Here is a 13034-nt window from a genome sequence, read left to right as displayed (position 1 = left end):
AGGAATATGGGGCATCTTAAGGGCCAAGTAAAAGGTTAGAGGCTGGGGCTCAGTCAGCTGCAAGGAAGGTAGGGAGAAGTGAAATGAAAATAGCTGCCATGAGGTGGGTCGGGCCTTCCTTGGGTTTTTGCTAGTTGCTTTGCAACTCTACCTGAAATTTCACATGTTTATGAAAGGGTATTACTTTTGAAGGGGGAAGCAGTTGAGAGAGGAGATAGACCACTGCTCACCCTTCTTAAACTCCTCCAGCACGGTGTCCAGCCGAGTATCATTGAAGACGCAGTGAAGGGGCCGGTTGTAGAAGCGGGTGACGGTGAGGAGCGGCGTGCAGTCGTCGGGGTCCACGAAGGCCAAGTCCTTGACAAACAGAATGTCCACAATGTTGTGCCGCTGATCGCCCTCATACACGGGGATGCGAGTGTAGCCGCTGCGCAGGATCTCCGAGACCGTGGCAAAGTCTAGCACCGCGTCAGAGCGCAGCATGAAGCAGTCCCCGAGGGGGGTCAGCACCTCTTCTACCACCTTGGTGCGTAGCTCCAAGGCGCCCTGGATGATGTTGAGCTCCTCCTTCACCAGGTCGCTGTAGGGGTCCGCGGCCCGTAGCGTCTCCAGCAGCTTCTCCCGAGTGTAGAAGGTGCTGATCTCCTGACGCAGCGCCCAGTCCAGTAGACGGCCCAACGGGTAGCACACGGGGAAGGCGGCCGCCATCAGGAGCCGAGTCAGGCACACGCTGTGCGAGGCGATGGCCAGCCCGTGGCGCGAACACACCGAGTAGGGGCAGATCTCGGCGCCCAGAAACACGGCTCCGGTGCACACGAGAGCCGGCAGCCACGGGAAGTGGATCCCTGCCTCGCTGTAATCTTCCCCGGTGCCCCCGACGCCCGGCGGCAGCGAGGCGTACAGCCAGCCAGCCAGGGCAGCGTTGGCTCCGGCTTGGCCCAGGAGCAGGGTGCAGAGTAGATGGGTCCCCCTGCCGCGCACGGCCTGCACGCGGCGCGCCTGTTCCTGCTCTGCGGCGGAGCCGCTATTCCGCAGCACCCGTAACTCCACCGGGTCCAGCGAGAGCAGGCTCAGGCGCAGGCCGCTGAAGAGGGCAGACAGGGCGAGCAGCAGGAGCGCCCCGAGCGCTCGCAGCCACGCGGGGGGCAGCAGGTCCCCGCCGGGGCCGTACAGCCGAGGGCGGACGCGCAGCAGGAAGCCGCCGGCAGCGCCGTGGTGGTGCCAGGCGCGCCCATCCCAGGCGCACAGCGAGAAGAGCTTCCCGCCACCGCCTGCACCGCCCCGCTCTGCCTCGCCCTTACGCAGCTCCCGCACCCGCACCTGGACTAAAGCCGAGCCCGCCACGCCTCCGGGTCGCAGGGGCCCCAGGACCTCCACGTCCGACGCCCAGTCGCTCTGCTCGCGGCAGCGCTGCGGCCCCGGCGGGCGCGTGGGGACAGCGCTGGGCGCTACGCCGCTCGCTCCCGGGGGCTCCTCGATAAACACGAGCCGCGGAGCCCAGTCGCCGGTGCCGTTCTCTCCAGGGGAAAGGGTAGGTGCGGGCATCGGCGCCGCGGGCGCAGCGGGCCCGGGCTGGAAATAGACGCGCAGGAGGAAGCTGGTGCCTTCCGCCGCGCGCAGGGTGCCCCCCTCCAGGGACACGCGGCCTCCAGCGGTATCCTCGGGCCGCAGGCCCAGCAGCCAAGCGGCGGCAGCCGGGGGCTGAGGGGACAGGGAGAAGAAGAGCAGGAGCACAGCGCCTCGGCTGCAGCAGTCCCGGAGCCTGACACCCACCGCTGTTGCCGCAGCCGCCATCCTGCACCCGGCGTGGTTGCACGTGATACTGCAGAGAACGGAGCGAGATCTGGAGGAGGAGCCGGAGCCGAGAACCCGGGCGCGGGCAGGTCACCACGTGTACGCCCCCTGCGTATGTGGGCTGGAGGTGGTCGGGGTTCAGACTATGCCCCCGCCCGGGGTCCCCGCGGGAGGCGAGAGATGGCCACGCATCACTGCACCATGCATAACTCCCGACGCACTTCGGTATATCTGAGCTGCAGTCTAAGGAAAGCTTATCTTGGAGCACGGCCTCCTGCTCCAGCAGTAGGGCGCCCCTCCGCGAACTCCTACCCGGCAGTAATTCTCTGTCTGCCCCAGTGCTTCCCGATTGGCCAGGGATATTTCCCAGCGTTTCGCTTCTTCTCCTGCCTCTTGCGTTCCCTCTTCTGGTCAAAAGATATTAGGGAGATAAGTTTTGAATCTGTAAAAATTGTGCGTTTGGTCTCAACTCCGGCTGACCTTCTAGGTTTAAAAAATTTCCAGATTACGTAAATTCAACTCCTTGTTAAGATCCAAATGTCCATCTATAAGAAGCTGTTGAAATAAATTGTGACACGCCTATGTGATGGAATACTATGCAGCAGGAAAAAAGAATGACGTGGATCCATGTGTTTGTGATATGGAAGTATCCCCGAAGTAATCGTTGAAAAATAGCGACATGCAAAACAATATGTATAACATGCTAGTTTGTATTACAAGTTAAATTTAGGGGCGCCTGGGTTGCTCAGTCGGTGGAGCGTCCCACACTTGATTTTGGCTCAGGTCATGATCCCGGGGTGGTGGGATTGATCCAGGTTTTGGGCTGAGCACTGAACGTGGAGCCTGCTTGAGAGTCTCTCTCTCTCTCTCTCTCTCTCTCTCTCTCTCTCTCTCTCTCTCTCTCTCCCTCTCCCCAACTCATGCTCTCTGTCAAAAAAAGTTAAATTTATATGTGCATATATACACATATAAAATATTATATGCAGAAAATACACAAGAAATTTCTAAGTGTTAATTTCTGGGGAGCAGGACTAGAGTGGAAGTTTGGTTGAGAGATACTTCCAAATATATATAAACAGGAAGTTGCAAAGAAAATACAGAGATCCTAGTAATCTTCATCCTGTTTTCCCCAGTGGTTACACTTTAACTATAGTATAATACCAAAAGCAGGAAATTGCCATTGGGGTAATGTATATGTATAGTTCTATCTCATTTTATCACGTGTGTAGATTTACGTAGCCATCACTGCAAATCAAAATGCAGAATTTTCTCTATCACCATAAAGCTCTGGGAGGGAGACTTTTTTTTTTTTAAACTGAATTCTTTGCATTGTTTGAATTTACTAGGGCCTGTTACTTTATTTTTACTCTTATAAATTTATTTTTAAAATTTATACAGTAAAATTCACTTTTTGATGTGCTGTTCTGAGTTTTGACAAATACATATTCATGTATCATACTCAAGAATAGTGCCATCTTGGGGCCCGTGGGTGGCTCAGTCTGTTAAGCCTCTGACTCTTGATTTCGGCTCAGGTCATGATCTCACAGTTGGTGAGTTGGAACCCTGTACTGGAATTTTCTGTCTCCCTCTCTCTCTGTCCCCTGCCTCTCAAAAATAAATAAGTAAACATTTAAGAAAGAATAGTGCCATCATCTTCCAGTATTCACTCTGAGTCTTTGTGGAACCCCTCCCTCAATCCCATCCTTTGGCAACCAATGATTTGTTCTTCCCCCTGTAGTTTTCCTTTTCCAGAATGTCACATAAGTGGAATAATACAATTAAAGCCTTTTGGATCTGGCTTCCCTTATTTAGCATAGCACATTTGAGAATCATCCATGTTGTTGTGCTTATCAGTAGTTCATTTCTTTTTATGGTTGGGTAATATGCTATTACATGGATGCACCACAGTTTGTTTATCCATTTACCAGTTAAAGAACATTTGAGTTATTTATAGTTTTTGGCAACTATGAATAAAGCAACTATCAATGTTTGTGTACAGGGTTTTGTGTGAATATATATTTTCATTTTTCTTGGGCAAGTTTATCATAGATCTGTATTACTATTAATTAATTAATTTTAATTTGAGAGAGAGTACATGTGGGGGAGAGGGGCAGAAGGAGAGAGAGAGAGAAAGAGAGAGAGGGAGAAAGAATCTTAAGCAGGCTCCAAGCTCAGCACAGACCCTGACATGGGGCACAATCTCAAGACTCTGGGATCATGAATTGAGCTGAAATCAAGTCACTCAAATGACTGAGCCACCCAGGTGCCCCTATATCACTTTTTAATATGTAAAAGTAACAGTAATTTGACATACTACTTTTGGTACCTTTGACTAATTTAAAAATCATTGCTGTATGTAAATTTTATTTTCCCTAGGATTTGTGAGACCCCAAAGATATTCAGAAAGATTTACAAAGGGTAAAGCTCAATACAAATGGTTCTGACTAAAAGTTACCTTGTTTTCATTACAAACTCTTATCCAGAGTGGACGTAGCCCCTTCCCAGTTTGGGACTGGACAGAGAGTGTGAAATAGGATGTAGGGACTGGAAAACAAACCTGCCATTGCCTCAAAATGCACTAGATCCTGTATACCACAAGCTGCCTTTTGCATGGGCTGCTTAAGAGACAGAAGGAAGATTTAATCTGAAGAGAGAACATTGAAGCATGTATGGGAAGTAGAAGGGAAAGGGAGAAGAGGGGTCAAGCATGTGATCGTTTCTCTTAAGTATTGGCAAGAACTGCTCTCATTTTTCTCCTGACACTTAGATCTCTCTCTTCTCCCAACCTAAGTTCCTCAGCACAGAGGTACCTGCTATCCTAAGGGTTCTCCCACCTCATTTAAGCCATAGGACTTTGCCATCATTATAATACCACTTAACAGCTTTATCAAGTTTTAGTGCTACAAAGGAATTTCATATATATTATTTCATACACACACTCACACACACCAATAGTCCTGTGAAGTAGATATAATTCCACCCATTTTACAGATCAGGTTAAATGACTGGGTAAAACTTCTTTGGCCTCTAGATTGATGCTCCCTCACCTCTCAGTGTTTACCAGTACCAGAATAAAACCTTTCAAAAATTAGATCAGGAATTTAAAAACCTAAATTTCTGATTATAAAGTATGACATGCTCATTTGAAAATAAAATTTTAATTCAGAAGAGCATTAATAAAAATAAACTATAACCTCACCATCCAAAGGTAAGCATTGTTAATATTTTGGCACATTTCCTTTTTTATTTTCTACATAGATAACAGAAATATACACACACATACACACACACACGCCCTAGTATGTTTGTATATTTTATAATTGAATGCATATTATACATACAATTCTACTCTGCTTCTGTCACTTAATATAACAAGAGCATTTTCCTGAATATAATAAAAAATTCTTTCATAAACATAATTTTTAATGAATGATACTATTACTATATCTACCTGTATCTATTATATTGGGAGAGAGAGAACTGTGAGAATGAAACTATTTCCAGTGGCATCAGCTCTATTACTCACAAGTGTTAGGTGTAGAAAGGTGAATCCACTCTTCTGGGCCCATTTCCTCATCTGTGAAATGAAAGACAGTTTTAAGGGGCGCCTAGGTGGCGCAGTCGGTTAAGCGTCCGACTTCAGCCAGGTCACGATCTCGCGGCCCGTGAGTTCGAGCCCCGCGTCAGGCTCTGGGCTGATGGCTCAGAGCCTGGAGCCTGTCTCCGATTCTGTGTCTCCCTCTCTCTCTGCCCCTCCCCCGTTCATGCTCTGTCTCTCTCTGTCCCAAAAATAAATAAATGTTGAAAAAAAAAATTAAAAAAAAAAAAAAAAGACAGTTTTAAGGCCCCTACCCTTTCATGAGTCAGTGAGTAAGGGCTAATGCACACTGGGTGAAGATAATCTAGAGAGACTGAGTACTTTTCCTTTGCTGAACAGGAGATTCTGGAAAAGTACTGGGTTTCCAGAACTCTACTATAACTGAAAGGACACCTGGAGACAGATTTAGGCAGTATGATTCTGGTAAGGAAGATCTGCCAAAAATAGCTCCATGGAATCTGAATGTTGACTATCTTCCTAGCTTATAAAATGGGCACTTCATAGTTTATAAGAAATTCCTCACTTTCCAGAGAGATGGAGGAAATGATACTTGCTTTTAATCTCATGACTATGCTATTTCAGAATGTTCATGTTAAAATGCCTTTTGTTATTTCATTACTTGTTCATTCATTCAGTAAATTTTTGTTAGTCAACAAAGTACCAAGCCCTGTGTTAGATACTGTGCATAGACAGATACCATGGTTGCCATCATGGAGCTAAGATTCTACTGAAGGTGACAGACATGAGCCAGAAATTGCTTACCTCCCTAATTAATTAATTAATTAATTACTCTTATGAAGGAGATGGTCAAAGTGCCATGTGAGTATATAATCTGGGAATTCATTTAAAGAGGAAGGTTTGTAAAGATTAAACCCCAAAATGGAATTTAATGAAAATGGAAGAATTTATACATGAGGAAGAAAAATATATTTTGTCCCTTCTATCCCTTTTTGTACTACTTTAAAAATATGACAATGTATTAATACCATTCCTAATAATATTAACATTTATTGAGAGCCTACTATATGCTAAGTACATTATCCTTTTTAATCCTCAGAATAGATAAAAAAAAAAAAAAAACCAACTGAGGCTCTGAATGGGTAACTGTGAAAGTCATGTCATTAATGGGTAGTGGGGTCCAATTGGATACACAGTCTGAGTCTGGAGTCTACAGGTTAAAAAACCAGGAAAACAGTAATACCAGGGAACCCTTACTTAAGGTTTATACATCAGGCATAAATAAACTCCTTTAATTCTCAAAAGAATCTTTGGAAGTAGGTATTATTATCATTTCCACTTTATGTGAGGAAATTAAGCTACAGACAGATTAAGTATTTTAGTAGCCAAGATTATACAACCAGTGGCATAAGCCCTATACTACACTATTTTACTCTGCACATAGTATTTCTACGTGTCACATTTTTGCCTGTTTACCTACATTGTTTTATACAGCTTGCACTTATAGTGTTCCTATAATTATAATAGTCCTTTTCTTTCATTCATCATTATGGCATATTTCCTTCAATAAAAGTATTTATAAGCATGTTTTTTCCTTTTTACTACCCTCTCCTCAACCTCTATTGTTATTGTGGTTGTTGTTGATTTGTTGGTTTTACCATAGGACCAGAGGATTGAGTTAATCACTTGCCTCAGTTCATGGGCTGTAAAGAGTCCTTCTTTACTTCATCCTAATCCCCAATCCCAATACCTCCCCCTTTAGGTAGCTACTCCAATATTTTGATATGTCCTTAAACATATGTATCCTTGTGAAATATATAGTATTGGGGTTTTTTGGTGTCTTTTATTGAGATATGATTAACATATCATAAAATTCACCCTTTTAAACCAAACAAGTCAGTGTTTTTTAGCATGTTCATGAAGTTCTGCAACTACCATCACTATCTAATTCCAGAATGTTTTCATCACCCTCAAAAGATATCTTGTACCTGTTAGCAATCACTCTCCTTCTCTTGCCCCAGGGTCTAGCATCTGCTGATATACATTTGTCTGTGTACGTGCTTTTCATTTTCATTAAATGTGCTATGGAACTTGTGTTTCCTACATTTTCACTCAACATTATATTTGTAAAATCTGTCCATGTTGCTAAATGTATGCCTGGTTTAATGTTCCTAAATGCTGGGTGTCTTCCACAGTGGATAGCCATTCCCTTGGTGGTGGACACTTAGATTACTATCAACTTCCCACTACCATGCACAAAACCACAGTGAAAACCATGGGCACTCACTACTGGACATATAGGAGATTCCTCTGGGATGTCACTGCTGTGGCACTGTTGGGTCACAGTGTATATATACACTTAATTTCACTCAGTATAGCTAGATTATCCTCCACCGATAGTGTCTGTAGTTTCCTGTTTTCCTACATCCTAGCTAAAACTTAGTATTATTCACTCTTCAAATGTGGCCAAGATGATGGGTGTGGAGTGCTATCTCATTTTAAAAATATGAATGTCTTTGCTTCCTAACAATTTTGAGCATCTCTTCATATATTTGTTAGCTTTTGGGTGTGAAATTGGGTGGAATGGGGCTAAAGTTTTGGGTTTGCATTTAAAGTATACCCGCTCTTTTGTAGGACATACATTCAACCTTGGTTTGTATCTGAAAACACTGACCCAGCTTTACTCTGCTTAAAGCTGTGGACCCTACTCAGACAGAAGCATAATATGTAGCTTCCCAGTATAGCAGGGGTAAGGCAGTCTGGATTTGTTAATGTCCAGACTTGTGTGCACAGCATTTCTGAGATACAGGCATTTCTATTGTTAATAAGAAAAGCTTTTGCCTAGGGAAGGGAGGGCTCCCCCCGCCCCCCCCCCCCCAAAAAAAAAGGTCAAGGGTTTTTTTTTGGAAATGATTAATCTCCAGTATCTGGGCAGTCAGAAGGTCAACCCCACATGATCATCAGCTAATCAATTTATTTAACACTGAAATCAGGTAATTCAGTGTGGGGTACTAGAGTGGGTCACAAAGATCTGGAAACAGAGGGAAACTCTAGGTAAGCAGAAAAGAAGATTGAAGATGTTTTCTTTACTGAGAAGAAATGGGGAAGATGGAATGTTACTCAGATGTGATCAGGCTGAGTATTGTTTTTCAGGATAATATGTTCTCAGATGGGTAGGGAAAAAATCAATCTCATTGAGACAGTCTTTTATGCGGGAAAATATATTTTTTTTATTTTTCATTTAAAAATTTTTTTAACATTTATTCATTTTTGAGAGAGAGACATAGACAGAGCATGAGTGGGGAAGGGGCAGAGAGAGAGAGGGAGACATAGAATCAGAAGCAGGCTCCAGGCCCTGAGCTGTCAGCACAGAACCTGATGTGGGGCTCGAACTCACGGACTGCAAGATCATGACCTGAGCCCAAGTCGGATGCTTAACCGACTGAACCACCCAGGTGCCCCTGAAAACATAATTTTTTATAGAGCAATGTTTCTCTAATTTTATTTGGCGTAATAATCGTAAAAATCACCTGGGAGGTTTGTTTTTGTTTAAACAGATTCTAGAAGAATACATAGGAAACTGGTAACAGTGGTTGCCTCTCTCAAGAGAAACTGGTTAGCTGGGAAATGGACAGGAGAGAGACTTTTTCCTTTTGATCTTTTAAATTTAGTACTATTAACATCCATTTTTGATTCAAAATTATTTATATTTAATAAAAATGAACATTCCTATTTCCATTTTGAATTTTGAATTTTTTTTACATTTATTTATTTTTGAGAGACAGAGAGAGACAGAGCACGAGTGGGGGAGGGACAGAGAGAGAGAGGGAGATACAGAATCCAAAGCAGGCTCCAGGCTCTAAGCTGTCAGCACAGAGCTTGATGCGGGGCTCGAACCCACAAACTGGGAGATCATGACCTGAGCCAAAGTCAGATGCCCAACCAACTGAACCACCCACCCAGGCACCCCGCCTATTTCCATTTTGATTCTGTGGGTCAAGAATCTGCATTTTAACAAGCATCTCATGTGATTCCAACACAACTGATCTGTTGGCTCACTTCTGGAGAACAAGCGATACAAAGAAGTGGTTCTTAATCTTTTTTGGATTTACACATTCCTGTGAATTTTTAATGAAAGCTATGGGCCTTTTCCCTAGAAAACTGCACATGTACTCAAAGACACAATAATGTGAGTATGTTGTGATTACAGTTATAGAGGGTTCATGGGAACCTCAGCAGCATCATGTCCATGATCCTCATGTTAGGGACCCCAATACAGAGGTATTGTTCTATACCTTGGCAAAAAGTTATTTTTATTTTTTTTAACGTTTTATTTATTTTTGAGACAGAGAGAGACAGAGCATGAACGGGGGAGGAGCAGAGACAGAGGGAGACACAGAATCGGAGGCAGGCTCCAGGCTCTGAGCCATCAGCCCAGAGCCCGACGCGGGGCTCGAACTCACGGACCGCGAGATCGTGACCTGAGCTGAAGTCGGACGCTTAACCGACTGCGCCACCCAGGCGCCCCAAAAGTTATTTTTATAAGAAGTTTAGAGACTTGAGAACAATTTTAAGTGTGTGTATGTGCGTGTGTGTATATCTGTGTGTACCTGTGTGTGTGTATAAGAATAGAAGTGATTTCTACTTTTGATGAAGGGGGTCCTTCTCCATTTCTAGAAGTAGTTCCTGACTAATAAAGGAACAGAAGATGGATCCCTCAACAATTCCTTCTAGCTACATCCTGTCCACAAACATGTTAATGAAATTTGCAGATGACCCTAAAAGAGGATATGCTGCAAACACCAGGAAAGCCAAAGAAATTATGTAAAACATTAGCAATATGGCAAAGAGAATGACACTCAACTTGGAAAAATTTCAGGTAGAGGCATCTGGGGAGAAGTAATTGGAAAGAAAATTTTTCATGGGGAGGGCAACACCTGGAAAGTAGTAATGGCTGTAATAGGCCCAAGGGTGATGCTAAATGGCAAATTAGATATATGTCTGTTGTATAATATTGCGAGAAAAATATGACACTGGCCTCTTGTTACAAAGCAGGGAGATAATGCTTCTTTCTGTTTGGCCCTGGTGAGATAGCACCTGGGATGCTGTTTTTAGTTTTGGACACTTCATTAGTGGAAAATTGTTGGTTAGCATTTGGGAATTTGGAGGCAAGAGACAGGAACAATTAAAAGCATTTATTTGACATGACACAACGTCACAGAGGGAAAGAGGAATAATGAAACTCTATACTTAAATTGTGTTGCTGAGAAATCAGAAGTTCTTTTCACTGTAATTTCAGCATAGAACCGTTGATCATTGGAGCAGGGAGGAAATTTGGAGATGACTTTCGGTGACATTTAAGTTCCTGGGCTGTGCTAAAATTTTGTTGGCTGGGCAGGTTGCTCTTGGGTTATGCATTTCACAGAGGTCTAGAAAGGGTCCTCTCAAAACATAGATCTGATTATTATTCTCTTGATGAAAACCCTCCAGTGGATTCCCATGGCATTTAGAATAAACCTAACTTTTTAACAGGGCCCACATTTTTCTGCTGAATATGACGTTTGCCTAAATCTTGCCTTCTACCACTCTCCCCTGAGCTTACCAATCTTCAGCCACACTGGCGTCCTTGCTGTTTCTAGAACTATCCAAGATCATGTTCTTTGCATTTGCTGTTCATTCCTCCAGCTTCTTGCATTATTGATTCCTCCTCATCTTTCTTCCTTTCATAAACATGTTATCTAAAGTCCCCGTCCCCACACCACCATCCAGTTTATAGCACTATCTCAATCTGTAATTATATTTCTTTACTTACTCGTTTATCATCTTTCCCCCCTATTAGGACAACCTAGTAAACACTAAGAAGAGCAATTGTTGGGTCATATGATAAGGGGTAAGCTTTGTAAGAAACTACCAAAACTGTCTTCTGAGGTGGCAGTACCACTTTACCTCCCCACCCAGCAATGGATGAGATTTCCTGTTGCTACACATCCTTTCTAGCATTTGGTGCTGTCAGTGTTTTGGATTTTGGTCATTCTGATAGGTATGTGGTAGTGTCTCTTTGTAGCTTTAATTTGCATTTCCCTAAACATATATGATGTGGAGCATCTTTTCATATGCTTGTTTGTCAACTGTGTATTTTCTGTGGTGAGGGATCTATTTAAGTCTTTTTAAAATCTCGTTTTCTTACTGTTAAGACTGACAGATAAAATTGTATATATTTAAATGTACAATGTGATGGTTTGATATACATATACATTGTGGAATGATGACCAGGAACAAGTTAATTAACATATCTATCATCTCACATAGTTAACTCTTTTTGTGTGTGTGCAATGAGAACACTGAAAATTTATTCTCAGCAAATTTCAAGTATAAAATACTGTATTATTAACTATAGAGACCATGTTGTACGTTAGATACTCAGAACTCATTCATTTTATAACTGAAAGTTTGATCTACGTCTCCCCATTCCTCCCTTTTCCCAATCCCTGGAAGCCACAATTCTATTCTGTTTCTCTGAGATTGACCTTTTTTTTTTTTTTTAATTTCACATATAAGTGAGATCATACAGTATTTGTCTTTCTCCATCTGGCTTATTTCACTTAGCATAATGTATTCCAGGTTCATCCATGCTGTTGCAAATGGAAGAGTTTCCTTTCTTGTTTTTTAAAGGTGGAATAATAAAAAAGGTGGAATCCATTGTGTGTGTGTATATCACATTTTCTTTATCCGTTTACCTGGACACTCAGGTTGTTTCCATAAATTGGCTATTATGAATAATGCTGCAATGAGCATAGGGGTGCATATATCTTTTCAAATAAATTTTTTTTTTCTCTTCAGATAAATATCTAAAAGTAGGATTGCTGGATCATACAGTCATCTTCTCTCTTGCTCTTTTTTTTTATTTTGAGGAGTCTTCATACCATTTACTTTTAAAAAAATTATTTATTTATTTATTTATTTATTTATTCATTTATTTATTTAATGTTTGTTTATTTTTGAGAGAGAGAGAACATGAGCAGTAGAAGGGCAGAGAGAGAGGGAGACACAGAATCTGAAGCAGGCTCCAGGCTCTGAGCTGTCAGCACAGAGCTCAACACAGGGCTTAAACTCAGGAACCATGAGATCCTGTCATGAGCTGAAGTTGGAGGCTTAACTGACTGATCCACCCAGGCGCCACCATACCACTTCCCATAATGACTATTCCACCAACAGTGCATAAGGGTTCCCTTTCTCTACATCTTCACTGACACTTGTTATCTCTTCTCTTTTTGATAATTGCCATCCTTGTGGTTTTGATTTTCATTTTCCTAATGATTAGTGATGCTGAGCAACTTCTCATGTATCTATTGTCCATTTGTACATCTTCTTTGGAAAAATGTTCATTCAGATTCTTTGCCCATTTAAAAATTGGATAGTTTTTCTGCTATTGAGTTGTATGAGTTCCTTATATATTTTGAATATTAACCCTTTATCAGATATATAGTTTATAAATATTTTCTCTCGTTATGTAGGTCGCCTTTTAATTTTATAATTTCCTTTGCTGTACAGAAACTTTTCAGTTTGACATTGTTTCACTTGTTTATTTTAGCTTTTGTTGCATATGCTTTTGGTATCACGTCCCAAAAAATCATTGCTAATACCAGTATCAAGAAGCTATCCCAATACATTTTCTTCTAGGAAA

The 13034-nt window shown here is 42.5% G+C and overlaps 1 protein-coding gene across 2 annotated transcripts in view; it reads right to left on the bottom strand.

Annotated features, from left to right (window-relative positions):
- The window catches only part of CNNM1 (cyclin and CBS domain divalent metal cation transport mediator 1), a 58075-nt gene extending 56281 nt beyond the window's left edge, over positions 1-1794 (bottom strand). For both annotated transcript variants that reach the window (XM_047825576.1, XM_047825577.1), the window contains exon 1: positions 231-1794. In XM_047825576.1, the coding sequence (XP_047681532.1) occupies positions 231-1794 (1564 nt within the window). The remainder of the gene's footprint in view (positions 1-230) is intronic.
- Between the last annotated feature and the right edge of the window lie 11240 nt (positions 1795-13034).

This window comes from Prionailurus viverrinus, chromosome D2, assembly GCF_022837055.1.
Source record: "Prionailurus viverrinus isolate Anna chromosome D2, UM_Priviv_1.0, whole genome shotgun sequence".
Classification (NCBI taxonomy): domain Eukaryota; kingdom Metazoa; phylum Chordata; class Mammalia; order Carnivora; family Felidae; genus Prionailurus; species Prionailurus viverrinus.
This window is presented reverse-complemented; position numbering and strand designations above follow the sequence as displayed.